The sequence below is a fragment of the Bubalus bubalis genome, chromosome 14 (assembly GCF_019923935.1).
Source record: "Bubalus bubalis isolate 160015118507 breed Murrah chromosome 14, NDDB_SH_1, whole genome shotgun sequence".
NCBI classification, from domain to species: Eukaryota; Metazoa; Chordata; class Mammalia; order Artiodactyla; family Bovidae; genus Bubalus; species Bubalus bubalis.
Genome location: NC_059170.1, coordinates 7,818,929 through 7,841,308, shown reverse-complemented (window position 1 = coordinate 7,841,308; position 22,380 = coordinate 7,818,929). Strand labels below are relative to the sequence as shown.

The following is a 22,380-nucleotide window of genomic DNA, read 5'->3' as shown; positions in this document are numbered from 1 at the left end:
TTTCAAGGAATAAAAAGTACATAGTCTGAAAATAGGGGACTTAAATTAGAAGTAAAAGGAAGATTTTTGGAAAATTCGCAAATATCCAAAAGCGAAGTAACACACTTATAAATAACCCTGTGTGAGAGTTAATTTCATGTGTCAGGACGAGAGAGAGTTCTCCTTTCCTCTGCCTTCTTGTTCTACCCGAATCCTCAATGGATTGGCTGATGCCCACCCACATTGGTTAGGGCATATCTTCTCTACTCACTAATCTCTTCGGAGATACCTTCACAGCCACACCCAGAAATAATGTCTTACTAGCTCTCTGGGCCTCCCTTGGCTCAGACAAGTTGACACATAAAATAAACCATCCAGAATATGTTTTTTTTTTTTTAACTTTCAAAACCAATAATAAGAAAACAACCCGATAAAGAAATGGGCAAAGTACTTTAACAGACACTTCACCAAAGAATATACCAGCACAGCCAGAAAAAAAAGAAAAGCACCTGACTGGAATTTCCCTGGTGGTCCAGTGGGTAAGAATCTGCTTTCCAAAGCAGGAGGCATGGGTTCAATCCCGGTATCTAAGACCCCACATGCCGCAGGGCAACTGAGCCCATGGACCGCATCTAGAGAGAAGCCCTCACCCCAGCACAAAGAGCCCTAGTGCTGCAGCTGAGACCCATCACAGCCAAAAATAAAATAAAGAAATATTTTGTAAAAAGCACATGACTAGGGTGCTGCATTAGTCAGAGAAATGCAAATTAAATCCTCAAACACACATCCCTTAGAATGGCTGTAATTACAAAGACTGACCATACCAATGATTGGCAAGGATGCAGAGCAGCTAGAATCCTCTTAACCTTGCTGGTGGGAGTGTGAAATGCTATAACCACTTTGGAAAACATTTTTGCAGTTGCTTATGAACCAGTAACCACAGTCTCTTATAACGAGAAAGCTCATGTCTGATGAGCAAAGACTGATGAGTACTGATGAATGAATGTTCATAAAAGCTTTAGTCCAGCCAAAAACTAGAATCAACCCAAATGTCCATCTCCAGGTGAACGGATACATCCACCCAATAGAGCGGTACTCAGCAACACAGAGAAATAAACTAGTGATAAACATAGCAACATGGATTGAATCTCAGAACAGTTCTGCTGGTTGAAAGAAGCCAGAAAAGTGTGTGTTTGTATGTGTGTGGACATCACATACTAAGTGATGCCATTTGTTTAAAACTGTAAAAAATACAAACTAATTTATGGTGAAAGAAAGCAGACCTATGGTTGGCTGGGGAGTGGGTAGCAGGAGGGAGACTACAAGGGAATTACAGAGAAACCCTTGGTGCTGGATTTGTTCATTAACTTCATTGTGGTGGTGGTTTCATAGATGTGACCATGTGTTCAAAACTTATCAAACTGTGCTCTAAGTATGTATGTTGTTTTTGTATGTCAGTTATACCTCAACAGTTGTTAAAATAAGTAAAAACATTAAAAGGGGAGAAAGAAAAAAAGTGAGATGACTCCAAGAAGGATTACTATAATTTGCTGTAGCATATGTACCTCTGACTTTGTCCTTGAACTTTGACCCTTCATTCTCAAGAACATATAAGGTTGGGGAAAGCTGCTTTTTTTGGCACCCCTAATAAATTGACTTCACCTAACACCTTATTGGGACATTTCTTAGGTAGCTGGTGTTTCCTCCTCTTTTTAATAATATTTGCCTGAATTTTAATGGGGCCAACTGGTGTTTTCTAAGCCTCCACAGTCTTAGAACTACCAAGTGAATCAGGATAAACTTTATTTATGACTCTTAAGCATCTGTGAATTTATTTACTGCCTTTTCCTCATCCTCCAGAAGAAAGTGTTTGCTAGTTTGATGTTTGGGGAGTCTCTAATGCTGTATCCCAAAAATTTGGGGGAGCTGGAGACAGCCCAGCAGTTCTACAACTCAAAATCACATCTTTTTTTATTATGTCCTTAGTCTGCTAAGAAGTTTTATAAATATTAAATAAATAAAATTCAATCCCTTGGGTTTGGGAGGGAAATAGTCCTTACAGGGTAGGAAAAAATTAGTGCCTTGCCAAGTATTTTTAGACAAAAGCGTTTCTCCCCGCCACCCCAATGATCCAAGAACTGGCAATTATGGAAGGAAAGATGGAGTCCACAGGGTACATTTGGGAGCTAAAACAAGCAGATGTAAGATGAGAAAGTGGGATGGGAGGTCCTCTAAGGTCCCACACTGGTTTACAGTTCTGTCACTCTAGTGCCACAGACAGACCCAAATTTTAGTTCTGGCTTTATCGCCCATTTGCAGGCTTACAGGCTTACACCACCTCCACAAGCCCCAGTTCCCTCATTAGTTAAATAAAGATAATAAAGTCTAGTAAAATGCATTTAAAACTTCTGTGCTTAAAAACCAACACAACTTGGATGCTGCCTCTGGGACTTAAGTCCTGCGGGGTGCTGACCACTTGTTCACTGTGGATCATTAGACAATTGCCCAAGGGCAGGAGCCTGGCAGCCTCTCGGCACACTGTGTCCAGGAACGCCACTTCAACGAGAATCCGAAGGTGCCCACCCTCATCCCTACACCTTCTCCCTGGTCCTTCATGTATGTAGGTCTAGTCAAGCCAGAACTCAGTTTAAGCCCTTTGCCGATATCTCCTAATTGCCAGCCCTGTGCTGGATGCTCTTGCCTTAGAATCTCAAATTGACAGATTTCTTAACAAGTAAAGCTTAAAGGACTTGCTTTTAAGATACATACAGAAAATGCAGCAAGCTGCCTAGTGACAGGAACGTAGAGAATTCTTCCCACACACCCCCACTCACCCCAAGGGAGGGAGTTTGATAGCCAGCTACGTAGTGAAAAGTGAAAGTTGGTTGCCCAGATGTGTCCGACTCTTTGTGACCCCGTGGCTCCTCTGTCCATGGAATTCTTCACTCAAGAATACTGGAGTGGATTGCCATTTCCTTTTCCGGGGGATCTTCCCAAACCAGGGATTGAACCCTGCATTGCAGGCAGATTCTTTACCATCAGAGCCACCAGAGGAGTCCAGCGAAATACACATGTATATGTTATTTTCCTCCTTCTGTTAGTTTAGGGATTCTCAGACCTTAGGGTATATAGACAGTTGTAAGCACAAAACTCTGTTCACTGAAGTTGTAGCTGCCCACCCTTGCCCCTCTCAGATCCCTGCTCAGCTGTCCCCTTATCCACGAGGTGTCCCCTATAAATTAGTGACCCCCCCAGCACTCTCTCTGCTCTTATCCGATTTGTCAGGTCTGTCACACATGCCCCCACCTGGCACGTTACATGTTTACGTCTCTCTCTGATGTCTCTCTCCTCCCTCTAGAGTCTGGGTGCTGTGGGAACCAGTGCCTGGAACTATACCTAGTCAGTAAATCTTTGCTGGATGAATGAATGATTATGAACGAGCAGTTTAAGGAACTTTTGAGAGTTAATTTTGATCCTACATGATCTTTACCTTTACTGCTGCCTTTGAGACCTCCCACTTTGGAGTTAGATGGTTCTGGTATAATCGTTCACAGGAGAAGACGCTCAGCCAGCTCTCTGATCTGTCTGCCCTTTCCTTTCCATCGCCAGGTGACTATAACACACACAATGGACCTTCCACACCGGCAAAGGAGGGAGACACAGACAGGCCACCCCGGGCCTCCGACGGGAAGCTCCGAGGCCGGTCTAAGCGGAGCAGCGACCCCTCCCCAGCAGGGGACAATGAGATCGAGGTAACTCCAGATTCTTCCACCCGGTTGAGTGAATGTCACGTCCACGTGTGGCTGGAACAGGAGGTGGGGACCAGAGTTCTCTCCAAGTCCCTGGGGGGAAGATGGCCCTTTGTGTTCACAGAGTGCAGTAACAGAGAAAAGTGCCCTTGGTGAGAAGGAGGGAAGAATTTGACTGGCCACACGGAAGCACTGTTGACTGGCTAGGACAAGTGACCCTAGAGGTGGTAACAACCGGTGAGCCAAGACAGCATCACCTGGGGGCCTGGGAAAACCCAGACTGTGCCCACCGCCAGGGATTCCAAGTCAGTAGATCTGGGGCAGGGCCTGAGAAGCTGCATTTCCAACAGATTCCTAGACAATGTTGATGTGGTGGGAGACCACACTGAAAACCTCCAGTAAAAAGAGACACAGATGTATAGAACAGTCTTTTGGACTCCGTGGGAGAGGGAGAGGGTGGGATGATTTGGGAGAATGGCATTGAAACATGTATAATATCATATAAGAAACGAATCGCCAGTCCAGGTTCAATGCAGGATACAGGATGCTTGGGGCTGGTGCGCTGGGATGACCCAGAGGGATGGTACGGGGAGGGAGGTGGGAGGCAGGGTTCAGAATGGGGAGCACGTGTACACCCGTGGCAGATTCATGTTGATGTATGGCAAAACCAATACAATATTGTAAAGTAATTAACCTCCAATTAAAATAAATAAATTTAATTAAAAAAAAGAAAAAAAGAAAGAAAACCTCCAGTAAAGATGACATTGGACAGTGGACCTTCCCCATTGGATTGGAGTGATTCTTAACCTCAGCTACTGGTTAGAATCACCCGGGGTGCTTTTGAAAATTCAGACGCCCAGACCTCCTCCCAGACTAATTAACTGGACATTGCAGGGAGTTCTAAAAGTTCCCCTAGTGACCCTACTGGATGTGTGTCGCTCAGCTGTGCCCGATTCTTTGCAGCCCCCTGGACTATAGCCTGGCAGTCTCCTCTGTCCATGGGATTCTTCAGGCAAGAATACTGGAGTGGGCTGCCATTTCCTCCCCCAGGGCATCTTTGCAACCTAGGGACTGAACCCACGTCTCCTGCATCTCCTGCATTGACAAATGGACTCTTCTACCACTGAGCCACCTGGGAAGCAATAGTGACCCTCCTACAGCTTAGATATTTATCTGTCTGGAGATAGGGGGCTGGCTGAAATGAATTTGCATTGTTTCTGTGATTCTGAGTTTCTCAGACAGTGGCTCTCGGTCTCTGCTGCGCATAAGAATCTCCTGGGGACTTTCCTCATGGTCCACTGGTTAAGACTCTGCTCTCCCAATGCAGGGGGTGCCCAGGTTCAATCCCTGGTCAGGGAACTAGATCCCACGTGTCGCAGCTAAGAATTCACATGTTGCAACTAAGACCCAGTGCTGCCAAATAAATAAATTTTAAAAAAAGAAGAAGACTCTTCTGGGAAGCTTTGAGAAACCTTCATTCTCAAGCTGCAGATCAATGACGATCCAGATCAATGAAGTCAGAGTCCCTGGGGAGAGACCCAGGTGTCAGTGTGTTTACGCTCCCTCCGTGATTCCAGTGCAGCCCAGGCTCAGAACTACTATCGAAGGCCCGCAGCAGTCCTGGTTGTAATGAAGCAAGTGTGGGGTTATTGGTCAGGTACTGACATTTTCCCAAGCAAACAAAAAAGAACAGTGTGCATGAGAGATGGAGGAGACAAGTAAAGGAGACAAATGCCCCCCAGAGTGTGTTAGTCACTCAGTCATGTCCACCTCTTTGTGACCCCATGGACTGTAGCCCACCAGGCTCCTCCATCCATAGGATTTTTCCAAGCAAGACACTGGAGTGCGTTGCCGTTTCCTTCTCCCAGGGATCTTTCCTGGCCCAGGGATTGAACCCGGGTTTCCCACATTGCGGGTAGACTCTTTACCGTCTGAGCCACCGGGGAAGCTCATGTTATCTGTCTAACTGTTATCTAAGAGAAAAAATGGGCACGTGCACAAGTTTCTACTTGTTTGCAGAAGGCAGTCATTTGTCGGCTTGAGTGTGCCATGGGTATACACGGGTAGTGTTGGCAAAGCCTGGGTCACTGTCTAGGTACCCAAATGCAGCATCATCACACCCCTGTTCACAATCCTGGACAAATCTGGCAGCTACAAAGCTCAGCCGGCAAACTCAGATATGCTAAGAAATACCATTTTCATCGTTTCCTTAAAACCAGTGTCGTTTTGACTCTGAGTCCCCATCCATCCAGGTAGTGGGGAATTCCATTTCATTACTGGGGCCCTTCCCCCTGCCGGGATTATGTGAGAATCTCAAGGTTCATGTGGTCTCAGAAAACAGAATAATAGGGACTTCCCTGGCAGGCCATTAGTTAAGATTCTATGCTTCCAATGCAGAAGGTGTGGGTTTGATCCCTGGTGGGGGAACTAAGATCCCACATACTGCACAATGTGGCCAATAAATAAATAAGTATTCCCCTGGTTAAAAAATAATAATAATTTTTAATTTTTAAAAAAAGACAAAATAATAGCCTCTGTTGTCCAGTGTGGCTTGGTGGCTGCTGCCTTTCTCATTTTCAGGATCTGCAGTGGTCATTGGAAGTCCAGCCATTCTCTGGGGTCTCCTGCCATATGTTGGGCATAGAGATCCTTGTTGACAATAAGGACTTTGAAGTATTAGGTACAGTCATTTGGTTGCAAACAACAGAAACCAATTCTGGTTACTTAAGCAAAAAGGAATTTACTGGGAGTAAACGGCATGAAGAGGAAGTGATACAACCAAAGTTATGAAGAATATTATCAAAGGCCATGCTGGGAAATCCAGGGAGCTTCAGGGTGCCAGCCCCAACTGCAGAGCAAAACATTTAAAATTCTAACACTATGTCACTCGACGTTTGATTCCAAAGAGGCAGCATCCCATTGGCCTGGTCTAGGTCCTCACTCGTGCCCAGATGGACAGTCCCACCAAGACAGCATGCAATGGGAAAAGAAAACGGGATGCTCTTCTAAGCCAGTAGGGGCTTCCCTGATGGCTCAGTGGTAAAGAATCCATCTGCCAGTGCAGGAGACAGGGGTTCAATCCCTGGCCCGGGAAGATCCCACATGGCGTCAAACAGCTAAGCCCCTACGCCACAACTACTGAGCCTGTGCTCTGGAGCCTGGGAGCCGCAACTACTGAAGCCCGTGCACCCTAAATCCTGTGCTCCACAACTAGAGAGTGGCTCCCATTTGCTGCAGCTAGAGAAAAAGCCTATGCAGCAAGAAAGACCCAGCACAGCCAAAAATAAATAAATAAAAACTATTTTTTGGAAAGCGGGTGGATGCTGGAGACCCTAACAACAACAAATGGCCAATATTAGGACATTTGATATTTAGCCAGTATTCGCTGGTAGGACGTACTAGTTAACCAGTGTTTACTAGTAGGGCTGTGCTATTTAGCCATATTCACTAAGAGAGCAGTGCCAGTTGTTTATGGCTGGTGTCTGTTCCGATCATCCTAGAAGTTGTTAAATATTTTGAACATCACTCCCCTCCCCTAAGGCTTCCCAGGTGGCTCAGTGGTAAACAACCTGCCTGCCAATGCAGGAGGTGTGGGTTCGATCCCTGAGTCAGGAAGATCCCCTGGAGGAGGGAATGGCAGCCCACTCTGGTATTCTTGTCTGGGAAATCCCACGGACAGAGGAGCCTGGCAGGCTGCAGCCCATGGGGTTTCAAAAGAGTTGGACACAACTGAGCGACTAAACAACGACTCTTCCCCTGTGCTTGGTCAGCCTCTGGAGGTACACCCAGCCATCTCCTCTGAGAGCTTGACTGCCCTGGGAACCTGCCACGGAGCATGTGTTCCCACTGCTCATGGCACCATTCTCAGTCCAGAGGATTCTGTCCTTGCTTTTCCTCTAATTCTTAAAGCCACCACCTTCCAAAATCAAAGAGACTTTGCACAAACCCCTCAGGGGATTAGGCCTTTGCGAAAAGTTAGAAGAAAATGTACTGGCTCCAGGTTACCCTTGCTTTCTGCCCTCCCAGATGCCTGAGGATTTTCTACCAGCTGGAAGTTGCAGAGCTATAGAAAATCCCGGAGAGCAACTCACACTTTACTATTTTTTAAAAATGTATTAAGTCACTAACGTGGTTTCTGCTCTTGGTAGGGGACAGTGGGGGCGGAGAGACATTTTTCCATTAAGCTGAGAAGGGGGGGTGGCATGGAAGTGGGGGATTATGGGGTGATATTTTTCTAGAAACATCTGCTGCTTGATTCCAGAGTAAGTACCACTGGGCAGGAACAGTTGAAAAGGTGTGAGCTGTGTTTCACTGCCGTGCTTAATATCAGCATGGAGGGTTTGCACGAGTCGCACCTCTTAAGTCTTTGGCACTGTTGCTAATGACTGTAGCCCACGAGAGAGAAATTAGGTAGAGAAGTGGAAAGAAGGAAAATTCGGAGTCTGTATTAGTTAAAATCCCTTGACTGCAGGTGCCAGAAACCAACTTGAGCTGGCTTAAGTGAAAAAGCATAATTTATTTTAAGGATACGGGGATTCTCTTAGAACTCATGAGTCAAGGGGACAGCCAGTGTCGGCAAGATACTGTAACCACAAGGTGGGAGAGGCCAGGAAACGCATTTACGCCTTCTCGCCCCACGTTCCACAGTGTAGGTGCTAGAATCCCCAGGCAGGAATGTCTCTTCAGTGTACAGGTTACTGGGCACGGCTCTCCTCCAGGCCCTTCACCCTGTGCTCACGTTCAGTCACTCAGTCGTGTCCAACTCTTTGCCACCCTATGGACTGCAGCCTGCCAGGTTCCTCTGTCCATGGAATTTCCCAGGCAGGAATACTGGAGCAGGTTGCCATTTCCTCCTCCAGAGGATCTTCTCGACCCAGGGATCGAACCCACGTCTCCTGCATTGGCAGGCAGGTTCTTTACCACTGAGCCAGCTGGGAAGCCCTCACTAAAGCCAGCTGAGAAGCCCTTGCTTCTCAGTAAAACCAAGTCCTACAAAAGTCTTGGATCGTGTTTCCCTCTCTCCAACCTCTGTTCCTCTTCCTCCGCAGAGTGGCCTGGCCTGGCCTCCAGATCATGTTGCCAGCAACAACCACCCAAAGACGATGAATTTCTTTCCAGGCTCCAGTTTTGAGTTCCCAAGGAAAGGCTTCTGACCCAGTGGGGTTAGGGGCCCAGCCCTGGCCCAAACCCTGGTGGGCTAAAAAGTTAGGGTCATCAGCAGAATGGCCACCGCAAACAATATACCCACTAAAAATCTAGGGCAGGGAGATAGAATGGTGGCCTAGTGAGGAAAAGGGACAGACCCTCTTCAGAGGAAATATAGTCAATAAATTAAGGGAGTCTGCATTAAATTTGAAAAATATTCGTTGATTTTTTTAAAAATCCTCTTACCAAAGTATCTAAGTTTAACTGATCCAACCCAGTTGGATAAATTAGGACTTAGCATATTTAACCCCCCACAGTGATTTTCAAACACTTTTTGCCTTGACCTATAATAAGAACAATACTTATTATCATGACCCAGAATATATATACACATAATTGTAAGCAGAGCAAAAATTTCACAAAGTAATATTCAAGTCTACTAATTGTTTTGAAAACCTCTGTATTCATTGATCTTTTTCCTTTGAGATATTACCTTTCTCTTCACTTTTAAAGGCATTACAGATGTGTAAATACAACCCCTGACCCCCCAGAGGGTTTTCCAAGGTGGCCCACTCAAGTTGGTAGACTAAGTAGGTACCTTTGCTGCCCCCAACACCAGCTACATAAATGATCAGTCAGCCCTTTTGTTCTTAAAAATAATGATCACCAGAAAATTAAGAAAACCTACAGTATGAAAAATTATGGCCAAGATAAATGAATAGGATAAATGACAAGAGAGGTAATTTAAGAAACAAAAGAGATCATAGAAAAATTCTCTTTGGTTTTCTTATCTTGTATCCACAGAATAAGAAGTGCAGGCTAATGGAAAAGAAACATGCAGAGACAAAGAAAAAGCTACTGTAGATTTTTAAATGATAGACTCAAAAGTTTCATAGAAAGGTTAGAAGAGAAAGTTAAAGACATCTCTGAGAACATTTATTAAAAAAAATTATAGAAAAAATATTTTTAAAGGATAAGTAATATCAATCCAAAAGGTCTAATTTGACTGTTGGAAATTCCAGAAAGAGAGAACAGTGGGAGAGATGAGAGGACATTATTTAAAGAAATAGGATTGAAATTATTTGAATGCTGAACAATATGAGTGAAAAAAGACTACACCTAGATATATCCTCATGGGATTGGAGGATACCAAATATAAAGAAAAGAGCCTAAAAAATCCAAAGAGGAAAAAAGTAAAACCTACAAAGAACTGAAGATCAGTGAAACATCAGACTTCTCATTAATCATGCTGGATACTACAAGATAGAGGGATTCTTTCAAAGCTCTAGAGGGCATTATTTTCCCATTCGAATTCTGCGCTTAGAGGAACTTTACAGTGAATTAAAGGTATGATTAGATTTGTGAAAATGCAGCAAGTTTACTTTCTATGCACCCTCTTAGAAAAAGCAACCTAAGGGTTAGGGTTAGCAAAACAAGGAAGAAACCCAATAAAGAGATTTGGGATCCAGAAAACAGTGAATCTGACCCAGAAATGCGGTGAAGGGGAGTCTCAGGATCCTAGCTATGTGGCAACCCTAAAGATGATCCAGTCCACATTGGAACATTCTGTCACAGAGGAAGAACATCTTTGATACAGAGGGTGTGGCTAAATTTGAGATTCTAACAAAGACACCATATTGGAAACAAAAGAATTAAATCAGTTAATAAACTCCAGCAAAAATAAAAAGTTATTCCAGACAGGCATGATTCCTATGTGAAAAAAACTGAGCTATGACATGATTTTAATCAAGATGGAGTACAAGAAAGGGGAATACATATGACCTTAGTGGCAGAAATGGTTTCCTTAAAGTCATTCTGGAGGGGACTTCCTGGTGGTCCAGTGGCTAAGACTCCACACCCCCAGTGCATGGGGCCAGTGACCTAGATCTGGTCAGGGAACTAGGTCCCACTTGCCACATCTAAGAGTTCACCAAAGATGGAAGATCCCACATGCCGCAACGAACACTTGGTGGAGCTAAATAACTACATTTTTTTTTTTAATAAAATAAAAATAAATGGGCTCCAGAGTTATGACACTGGCTACAGAGAAAAGGAAGTAAAATCCTAGCTCATTACTTGGCTCTTCAGTGAACAGTAATCACAAGATGTAAATAAATGCCCTTTACTGGCTACCAACTTTTAGCATCAACATGAAGACAGAGCACTTAAGGTACAGTTATAAAACCCAATGCACGAACCAGTTTATCCACATTGACAAGGCAAAAGTAAGGCTGAAGCTCAAATACTGGAGAGGGGAGGAGCTAGTGGAAAGGGTGAAAGTGAAAGTGAAGTCGCTGAGTCATGTCCGACTCTTTGCGACCCCATGGACTGTAGCCTACCAGGCTCCTCCCTCCATGGGATTCTCCAGGCAAGAGTACTGGAGTGGGTTGCCATTTCCTTCTCCAGGGGATCTTCCCAACCCAGGGATGAACCTGGGTCTCCGGCATTCCAGGCAGATGCTTTAACCTCTGAGCCACCAGGGAAGCCCTGGTGGAGAGGGTAGGGACACCAATATCCATATTTTCCATATTGAGCTTGCTGTTTTAGCCAAGAGAAAATATCCAGAGCATATGGGAATTGGAAATAGAGCAGTTCACATATGTGAAAAACATAAAATTCTGGAGAAACGGGGGAGATTACCATGAGCTAAACCTTCGTCTTTCACAATGCCCAGTCTAAAGTGGGCAAATCAGGGATTTCCCTGGGGGTCCAATGGTTAAGACTCCACCTTCCACTGCAGGGGGCACAGGTTCAATCCTTGGTCAGGGAACTAAGTTCGTACATGCTTCGAGGTGCAGCCAAAAATCAAAAAAGTAAAAATAGAAACACAAAAAAAACGAGTAAAGTTGGCAAACCAATAAGTGAAAGTATGTAATTTAGAGTTATAAAGGTAATCATCAGAACTGCTAAAAACAAACTCTCAGAAGTAGCTAGGCTTATGGTGAGCAGTCAACGTAAAATGGTAGTATTTCATTTTGTCAAATGAGTTATATGATTTTTATTGTTGGTTTTGGACTGAATTCCTCCTTTTTTGAGCTTTTATGTGAAAGGCAAGAACAGGCATCTCAGTTCTGGCATCTGTGGGTTGACAGGGACCCCCAGAATCGGCCATCAGAATATATTTTACACAGTTGAGGTTGAATGGAGACTCAAGGACCCGTCCATGAGTCACATGTTTTAGAAATTAGAGATAATGTTTTTCAAGACATCTTTCTCCTCCCAGGGAGTTAATTTCTGCAGACATCAAGTCAGATGCAAGCAAATGTATTTATCTCCTTTCTCTCCCTCTCTTTCATCCCAGCGTGTGTTCGTGTGGGACCTGGATGAGACGATAATTATTTTCCACTCCTTACTCACGGGGACTTTCGCCTCCAGATACGGGAAGGTAAGAATCATGTTGTCTCTCTGTTTCTCTCTCTCTTTTTTTTTTCAGCATAACAGTCTGTCCAGCTGGTTTATCCTGGGAATTGTGGGGGCAGCTGGTGAGGCAGCTTCTCCAACGAATGCTGCCCCTTTGCATCACCCCAGGTTTGAGAAGTCCTATAGAATTTTCCCTTGACATGTGAAAATTCAATCAGCTTCCCCCATTGTCTGCCTTGCCTTTTCTTCCAACACATGAAACAGTCAACATCCACTTGATCGGATGTAAGCTTGTAGTCTTCACCTGTCTCCCTCCTCCTAAGAGGGCTAGGAGATGCTTCAGCCAAACCCAGGAATCCTAGCTGGAAAGTGAGGTAAAGTACTTTTCTTCCTCCCTATTGTTTATCTTAGTATCTCTGGCAGATGAATTTAATTTTCCTCCCATTTTTCTGAGACAAGGGGGAGGCATTTTGTCAGCCCCAACAGCTTTGCAAATGTATCACCGACAAATTGTCGAGGAACCATCCAGTTAGAATTTCAGGCAGATGCTGTTGGTGGACTGGTGGTCCATGCAAGAACCACCAAAAACCCCTTAAAAATGCAAAAATGAGGGTTTCCCCAGTGGCTCAGTGGTAGAGAATCCGCCTGCAATGCAGGAGATGCGGGTTCGACCCCTGGGTCTGGAAGATCCCCTGGAGAAGGGCATGGCTACCCTCTCCAGTATTCTTGCCTGGAGAATACCATGGACGGAGGAGCCTGTCGGGCTACAGTCCATGGGGTCTCAAAGAGTCAGACCAAGCAACTGAGCATGCATACAATGCAAAAATGAACCCAACTGCTAAAACCCAAACCCTGCTGATTCTTTGCATCCATCCTGAGGGCTTGGTATCAACACCCCTGTGGATGCTCCAGATGTCTGCCATCTCTTCAGAGAGACAGGTAGAGGTGGAAGGGTGGGGCTTTGGGGGACAGACACAGAATCAGCTCCTCCGAGTTAAGCGACCTGTCGGCAGCTGCTTCCACGCATGAGTGGGAACCAGGAGACTCACCAGCGCCTGGAAAATATTTCTGTTTCTGTTTAGAGCCCAGGAATATGATTTGACATCACCTCATGGCTTTTCCAGCTGCTGGTGTTTTTTATGAGGGTTGTAACAAGCTGGATGTGTAATTAGCAAGATAGATTTATCGTCTGCCGTTACGTTGTAAAGAATGTTAAAATGGTGTTGGTGGTGCAGAAACCTCTCGGCGAGGAGGAATGCCGTTAATATGTCTAGCAGTGCCTGCGGGAAATCCGGCATGCGTTTTTGGAGCATGCACAGCTTAGGGAAAGGATGGCAGAGTCCAGAGCTGCTGAAAGCAGACTTGGCAGCTATTGCAAAAAAGAAAAAGAAAGAAAGAAAATGGGCTTTCCCAAAGGGGCTGCAGTAGCGAAATACCCACCCGGGCTGGGTGTTCTGTGGTTCTTAACCACCCAGATAAAACCGTCTCCCCTAAGAACCATTCCTTCACTCCTCTTGCCCTTCAAGAAGTTCCACTGCTTCACGCAACAATTTGGTTTCCATGTAGGGCTTTGTAATTGTGCGTATGATTTTTGTGTCTGTGTCTCACCACCCCTTTTTAAACCAAATTATGCTCCTACTGCTGCTGAAAATTTGAGGGTATGGAAAGCTGGAGAGGGAAAGTTTAAGAGATGACAAGCATTTGTTTTCTGCGTCTATGTCTCTATTTCTGCTTTGCAAATAGGTTCATCCGTACCATTTTTTTCTAAGGAGGATGGGATGAATTGGGAGATTGGGATTGACATATGTACACCACGTATAAAATGGGCTTCCCTGGTGGCTCAGTGGTAAAGAATCCGCCTTCCAGTGCAGGAGATGAGAGTTCGATTCTTGGGTCAGGAAGATCCCCTGGAGAAGGAAATGGCAACCCACTCCAGTATTCTTGCCTGGGAAATCCCATGGACAGAGGAGACTGGTGGGCTACAGTCAGTCCATGGGGTCACAAAAGAGTCTGACATGACTTAGCGACTAAACAACAATACTGTGTATAAAATAGATAACTTGTGAGAATGATATAGCACAGGGAACTCTCCTCAGAGCTCTGTGGTGACTTAAATGGGAACGATATCCAAAAAAGGAGGGATATATGTATATGTATAGGTGATTTAACCCACTCCATTCTTGCCTAGAAAATCCTGTGGACAGAGTAGCCTGGTGGGTTACAGTCCATGGGGTTGCAAAGAATCAGACACAACTGAACGGCTTTCATTTTCATAGGCGATTCACTTTGCTATACAACAGAAACTAACACAATGTTTTAAAGCAACTCCAGTAAAAATTAAAACAAATTACAGGCTCACTTAAGGCAGGGACGAAGCTCAGAGCTCTCTTCTGGGCCCCATGGCACCTGGTCCGTGTCAGTCCTCATCACTAGCCAGCTCTCTGCAGCCCCATCACCTGTTCACCACCACCTTCCCCTGCCGCTCTCTGGTCTCCACTCTTGCCCTTTCCAGCCACCTACAGAGAGGTCATCCTAAAATGTAAGCCTGGTCTCTCCTCTACTGAAAAATTGTCAGTGGCTTCCCTGTAGAGAAACCCTAACCCCAGCCTCCACGGCCCTTCACGAGCTGGCTCCTTCCCGTCTCTCCCGCCCCGTTTCCTGCAACTTATCCAGAGTTGCTTTCTGTCCTCGTAACCTTCCTCATTCTCCCCATCTATCCTAGGTTTCTCCCAGCATCAGAGCCTGAGGCCAGGAGGGAGTGAGTGCTGGTAGTTTAACCGAAGGGTAATCCCAGGGACACTGGGCACAGAGTGGGGAAGTGAGGTGGGGAGGGGAAGGCAGCCTCTACAGGGTACATGAATATTGGGTTGGCCAAAATGTTCATTTGGGTTTTTCCATAACATATTAGCTATTAACAAGCAGTAGCTATGGCTGCAGGTAACTGGGGCTCAGAGCTATTGGGGACCTCTGGGAGACTCACCTCAGAGGTGATAGCCCAAGGAGCAAGGATGATGAGATATTTATCTACAAATTCCCTTCCATCATGGGTTGAGGGATTCTTCTAGGGGTGTTAGCTCCCTGAATTGGCCTGCCCCATGAAAACTCGAGGGCAGGAAATCACAGGTCCTAACAGGAGAGAGCCTCTGCTTGCTGAGAGGACCTGGAAGAGGGGCATACTGGAGGTTTCTGCTATAATCTAGAATGTTCTAAAAAGTTGGTGTACTAGGTTAGCTCACACTTATCTTTCAGTTTCTATTTTCAGTGTAACTGCCTCCAAGAGGACTTTCCTAACCACTCCCGTCTACATTGCATCTCTTCCCATAATTCTTATTTTTCACTTGCAATTATGGAATTCCCTGGTGGTCCAGTGGTTAGGGGGCTTTCCCAGTGGTAAAGAATCCGCCTGCCGATGCAGAAGATGAGGGTTCGATCCTCGGGTCAGGAAGATCCTCTGGAGAAGGAAATAGCAACCCACTCCAGTATTCTTGCCTAGGTAAGCCCATGGACTGAGGAGCCTGGCGAGGAACAGTCCATGGGGTGGAGTCGGACACGACACCACTGGCCGAGTGACGTGCTCACCAGAGGTTAGGACTCCATGCATCCATTGCTGAGGGCTCAGGTTCCATTCCTGGCCAGGGGACTGAAAATCCCATGAGCCTTGTGACGTGGCCAAAAAATTAAAAATAAATGGAATTAGGTACTCATTCTCTGTCTCCCTGCTAAGTTGTATGTGCCCTGAGCACAGTGACCATGAACATTTTTTTATCAACCCACCTAAGCACAATGCATAGACCAGATTGCTTAATGGATATTTGTTGGGAGAATGAATTGAGGTGGTCCTCTAGAATGAAAGCAGCATGACGACAGGCGCTTTTTTTCCCATTTTGTTCATTGCTTCGTCCCCAGAGCAAAGAACAGTGCCCCCTACTTAGCAGGCATCAAATAAATATTTGGTGAATGAAGGGAGGAAGGAAAGAAAATAGTATCAAAACAAAAAATTCCTAACTGGGGGCCACCCGCCAAATTCTGCCTGCAGACATTTGTGTTTTGCCCCTAGAGTGTTAGAAAAAATGTGAATTTGTCGCCAACATTTAAAAAACCAGGAGATTGCACACACTAAAATAATCGCAATGTCCAAGTCTTCTTGAAAAATTAGAAAATCTGGCAATCCTGCATTCCCAGGTGGCAGCAATCAGCAGGAGCTGAGTAGCCGCTGCCCAGTTAGCGGGGGTGGATGCTCTCCAGCCCATCCATGGCCCCACCTGGCCTGTTTAACCCATTTAGGGGACCTTCCTGACGCCACTGGCACCTGAGTTTCAACATCTGTCCTAAAATTTCAGAACCACAGAAGTTAGAGCTGGAAGGACCTGGGAGATCATCACATCCAGTGAGTCTCCATGGGACAGTAGGAGAAACTGAGGCCCAGAGAGAGTGAGGTCACCCAGGGCATAACAAGAGGCACGCTTCAGGCTCACGTGCATCCCTGGGTACTCGCACAAAGTCCAGGGAAAACTAAGATGAGATGCTCTTGGAGACCCCAGGTCTCCTGTGCCATCATCATCCGTCTTCTAGACTCTTCCATGAAATTAGAAGATGCTTGCTCCTTGGAAGAAAAGCTATGACAAACCCAGACAACATATTAAAAAGCAGAGACATCACTTTGCCAACAAAAGTCCATATAGTCAAAGCTATGGTTTTTCCAGTAGTCATGTACAGAGGTGAGAATTGGATCATAAAGAAGTCTGAGCACCAAAGAATTGATGCTTTTGAACTGTTGTCCTGGAGAAGACTCTTGAGAGTCCCTTGGACTGCAAGGAGATCACACAGTCAATCCTAGAGAAAATCAACCCTGAATATTCATTGGAAGCACTGATGCTGAAGCTGAAATTCCAATACTTTGGCCACCTGATGTGAAGAGCCCACTCATTGGAAAAGACCCTGATTCTGGGAATATTGAGGGCAGGAGGAGATGGGGGTGACAGAGGATAAGATGGTTGGATGGCATCACTGACTCAATGGACATGAGTTTGAGCAAACTCCGGGAGATAGTGATGGACAGGGAAGCCTGGTGTGCTGCAGTCCGGGGGGTCACAAAGAGTCGGACACGACTGAGTGGCTGAGTCAGCCTGTCCCCCCTCCCCACCCCCGCAAGCCAGAAATGGCTTTTCCGGAACCAGACACTTTGGCTGAGATTGGAAGTCACATCACTTGAGCTGGCATTGATGGACTCTGAATCCTTTCTTGGCTCACCAGCCTTCCACCCCAACCCCTGATTTATGAGCAGCCCATAACTTTTTAGGATGTGATCGTATGTGTCAAAAAGAGATGAGTGGGAAGGCCCAATCTGGTAACCAACTTCAGGGCCTCTCTAGATCCATGAATGTTACCAAATGCAATGCTTCCAAAAGTAATTTTTCAGGAAAAGCTCAAACAATGAAAAACACAACTCTTATCTGTACACTAGCTTGTTCTCGTGGGGATCAAAAGTCGGCTGCTTCCGGTGGCAGTCTCCTTCACCCTGATCACGGGGGTCTCAGGTAGAACGCCACGGTCAGTCCTTCAAGACTTTGGACAATGACCTCCAGCTCTCCTAGGTGAGTATGGTTGGTTGGTTGGTTTTGCTAAATCCAGCCACTCTAAGAGAGACCCAAAGTAACCCTGGCTCAAACAAGATAGACGTTTACTCCTTTCACCTTGCAGTCCAGGCATAAGCAGTTCAAGCTGATAAGGCTGCTGCCCAACACCAGGGACAACAGCCCCTTCCATCTTGTTCCCCTCCATCCCTGGAGCATTGCCCTCATTGCCAAGGTGAAACATGGCTCAACCCTGCGTCTGCATCTATCCAGTGAGAAGGGAAGCAGGAAAAGGGAATCCACTCCTCTCTTTTTCAGTTTTATTTTTTCCCCCTCTCTTTGAAGGGCCAGATCCAGAAGTTGCACAGATCATTTCTGCTCACATACCATTGGCTGCGACTTGATCGCATGGCTACCTCTAGTTGCAAAGGAGTCTGGGAAATGTAGTCTACTCACATGCTGCATTAAAATTCAGGGATTCTAGGATTCTGAGAGGGGGAAAAAGGAAGAAGGTATATTAGAGGACAGCTAGTGTTTTCTGGCACAAAGTCACCATGCAGTAAGAGGAAGAAGCATGAAAGAGAAAATTGTTGAGGAAGAGTAAAATTTGCCCTGTTCAAGAGACCTGGAGGGCAATTGTATTTGTGTGTCTGAAGCTCTGAAGGGAGGTCTGGGCTATAAACTTGGATGACAGTGGAGGGGATACAGAGGAGCAGGGGGAGTGTGATCCCCATTCTGCAGATAGAGTAACTGAGATACAGAGAGGTTATGTTGTCAGGGTATTCACAATGGAACTAAAATACATGGCCTTGACTTTTGGCCCCCAGTTCCTTCTCTTTGTGCTCTTCTTATAGCAGCAACTACACGAAGCCCGTTATTAATAGCTTATATCAAGCAGGACACTCAGCGTCAGCACTCTGGAGTGTTTAAACTACAAAGGGAATTTATTAGATCACAATAATTGAAAAGCCCAGAGGTAATGGGATTCAGGTTGGGCTGGATCCAGAAGCTCAGTATCTTAGGACTTAGGTCTTTCTGCATCCCTTGGCTGACTTTTTCCATGTGGCAACTCCTTATTAGAAATCCCAGCTGAAAAAGAAGACCTCCTTTCCAAATTCCAGCGCAACTCCCAGGCTTGAATCCCATTGGCCCAAACTAGGTCAAATGGCCACCCATGTATCAAAGTCTGTGGCCCTCTGTAGCCAGCCTAGGTCAGGAGCCTGGCATTGAGGGAACAGAGGAGCAGGTCAGCTCCATCCCAACCACATGGGAGTGAGAGGTGTGTCCTGAGTGGGCTCTGCAGGTCACAACCCTCTGTACATCCACACCAAGGGCCAGGATGGGGCTGTTGTGTTGAGCACCGTCCAGGAAGCAGAAGTCATATCAGTTGTGGTCCCAGCCGAAGGGGCGACTCACTGTTTACTTCAGGAAATAAAGAGCTACAGAGCTAAAATGATTAAGGAATGATTCAAAACAGAGTGATTGAATTTAAAACAGAAACTGGGCTCTCTTCCTGTTCCCAATCAGGGCATGTGCTGCTCAAGGCTGTCATCTCTCCACTTCCTTTCCACCTCTTCCCACCCAGTGCTCACAGCCAGAGCATCCCTTTGGTGGCTGCACCTCCTCGCATCTTGTGGATCCATTAGAGGTTCCCTGGAGACCCAGAGCTGCCAGTGATCGCCGCCTCTTTCCTAACCTCTCCTCCGGCCCCACCTCCCCTCTGGCCCTGAACTCTGCTATTTTTCCAGCCGGGACTAGACATATACAAGGTGGTCAGGAGCCTTTGCTTGTGGCCAGGAAGGGCTCATAGGGAGGACTGGTGAGCAGTCTTTCTGGGTTCACAGTGGGTCGGCCCCGACTCCCCCTTTTGTGCCCTACCTTCCAGGCTGCTCAGTACCGATTGGAAGCTCAGCTCTAGGCCCAGTTGTGGGTATGTGTGTTTTAATAACAGCTTATTGAGATATAATCCACATACCATAAATCTACCATTTCACTGTGTACAATTTTATTAGTTTTTAGTATATTCACAGAGTTGCGCAACCATCACCAGCATCTAATTTTAGATCATTTTCATCACCCCCAAAAGACAGCCCAAACCCTTTAGTAATCACTCCCCATTTCCTCCAGCCCACCCCCACCCCCAGCTCCTGGTAACCACTAATCTACTTTCTGTCTCTATAGATTTGCCTCTTCTGGACACTTCTTATAAATGGAATCACACAATATGTGGTCTTTTGTAACTAGCTTCTTTCACTTAGCATAATGCTTTTTAAATTATCCGTGTTGTACCATATATCAATACTTCACTTTTATTGTCTCATAATTTTAGTGTATGGATAGACTTCATTTTGTCCATCCATTCATCACTTGATGGACAGTTGGGTTTTGGCTATGATGAATAATGCTTCTGTGAACATTTGTATACTAGTTTTTGCATAGACATATGTGTTCGATTCACTTGGGTATATACCTAGGATTGGAATTGCTGGGTAGTATGGCAATGATATGTTTAAACTTTTGAGAAATTGGCAGACTCCTTTCCAGAGTAGTTGCCCCACGTTGCATTCCCATAAGCAAAGGATAAGGGTTCCACTTTCTCCACATCCTCACTAGCGCTTGTTACCATCTGACTTTTTGGTTACCGTCCTCTTAGTGGATGTGAAGTGGCATCTCGTGGTTTGGGTTTGCATTCCCCTGATGACAAACTGTGTTGACTAATGACTGATGTTTTCACGTCCTTATTTGGCTACTTGTAATACCTTCTTTAGGGTGGCCTAGGTGGCCCTAAGAATTCTTCAGTAGTAAAGAATTTGCCTGCCAAGCAGGAAATGCCAGGTTCGACCCTTGGGTCGAGAAGATCCCCTGGAGAAGGAAATGGCAACCCACTCCATTATTCTTGCCTGGGAAATCCCATGGACAGAGGAGCCCGGTGGACGACAGTCCATGGGGTCACCAAAGAGTCAGACACGACTTAGCGACTAAACAACAACAACTATCTGCTTTGATACCTATTAAATCCTTTGCTGTTTTTTATTGAAATATAGGTGATTTACAAGATTGTATTAGTTTGTGGTATATAGCAAAGTGATTCAGTTACACATATATATTCTTTTTATATTCTTTTCCATCACTTTATTTCAAGATATTGAATATATTAATAATTCCCTGTGCTATAGAGTCATTGTTTAGTTGCTAAGTCATGCTTGACTTTTGTGCAACTCCATGGACTGCAGCCCGCCAGGCTCCTCTGTCCTTGGATTTCTCAACAAGAATGCTGAAATGGATTGCTGTTTCCTTCCTAATCCCTTCCTGAGGGATTGAACTGTTTTTCAAGATATATTCAATATCTTGAAATAAACTAATGGAAAAGAGTATAAAAAGAATATATATGTATAACTGAATCACTTTGCTATATACCAGAAACTTGTACAATATTGTAAATCGGCTCTATTTCAATAAAAAAAACAGCAAAGGATTTAATAGGTGTTTCTTTAAAGCAGATACTTGTTGTTGTTTAGTCGCTAAGTTGTGTCTGACTCTCTTGTGACCTCATGGACTGTCGTCCACCGGGCTCCTCTGTCCATGGGATTTCCCAGGCAAGAATAATGGAGTGGGTTGCCATTTCCTGCCTTGGCAGGTGGATTCTTTACCACTGATCCTCCTGGGAAGCCTTGGGCTATACAGTAGGCCTTTGTTATTTATCTGTTTATATATAGTAGTTTGTACTTGCTAATCCCAAACTCCTAATTCATCCCTCCCCTTTGGTAACCATAAGTCTGTCTTCTGTGTCTGAGTCTGTTTCTGTTTTATAAATAAGTTAATTTGTATGTTTTAGATTCCACATATAACGGATACCATACAATATTTGTCTTTCTCTGTCTGACTTACTTCACTTAGTATGGTAATTTCTAGGTCCATCCATATTGCTGCAAATGTCTTTATTTCATTTTTTTATGGTTGACTAGTATTTTGACACACACACACATCTTCTTTTATCTGTTCACCTGTCAGTGGATCCTTTGCCCATTTGCGAGTAGTTCATTTGTCTTTTATCATTGAGTTGTAAGAGTTCTTCATACATTCTGGATAACACACCATTATCAGATACGTGATTTGCAAATGTTTTCTCCCTTTCTGTGGGTTGTCTTTTCACCTTATTGATGATGTCCTTTGAAGTATATGAAATATTGCAGGGGGAAGGGGTTTAAGTTAAAACTTTTTAAAAGTGGCCCAGGAAGGAGCCCTCATGGAGAGGCTGAATTTTGAAAAAAGACTTAAAAGGAAGTGGAGGAACAGATATCTGCTGTAAGAGCAAGAGGAAACAGCAAGTACAAAGGCCCTGAGGCAGAAGTCTGCCTGATGGACTTGAGAACAAAAAAGAAAAGCTAGCATGTTTGGGGCACAACAAGTCAGGGGAAAAATAGTAACTCAACTCGCTTTTCCCCTGAAGCCGTGAGGCTTGAAACAGAGAAAGGACAGACAGGGTCTGAGTTATATTTCTGAAGAGTCTCTCTTGCTGCTCCCCAGCAAAAGGGGGGTGGCCTGGCCGGAAGCAGAGAGACCAGTGAGGGGAC

General features: G+C 45.2%; 1 protein-coding gene across 1 annotated transcript in view; it reads left to right on the top strand.

Moving 5' to 3' along the window:
- The window catches only part of EYA2 (EYA transcriptional coactivator and phosphatase 2), a 235,240-nt gene that overhangs the window by 143,105 nt on the left and 69,755 nt on the right, over window positions 1-22,380 (top strand). The window contains exons 8-9 of the mRNA XM_044927574.2: window positions 3,589-3,731; window positions 12,175-12,258. Of these exons, the coding sequence (XP_044783509.2) occupies window positions 3,589-3,731; window positions 12,175-12,258 (227 nt within the window). The remainder of the gene's footprint in view (window positions 1-3,588; window positions 3,732-12,174; window positions 12,259-22,380) is intronic.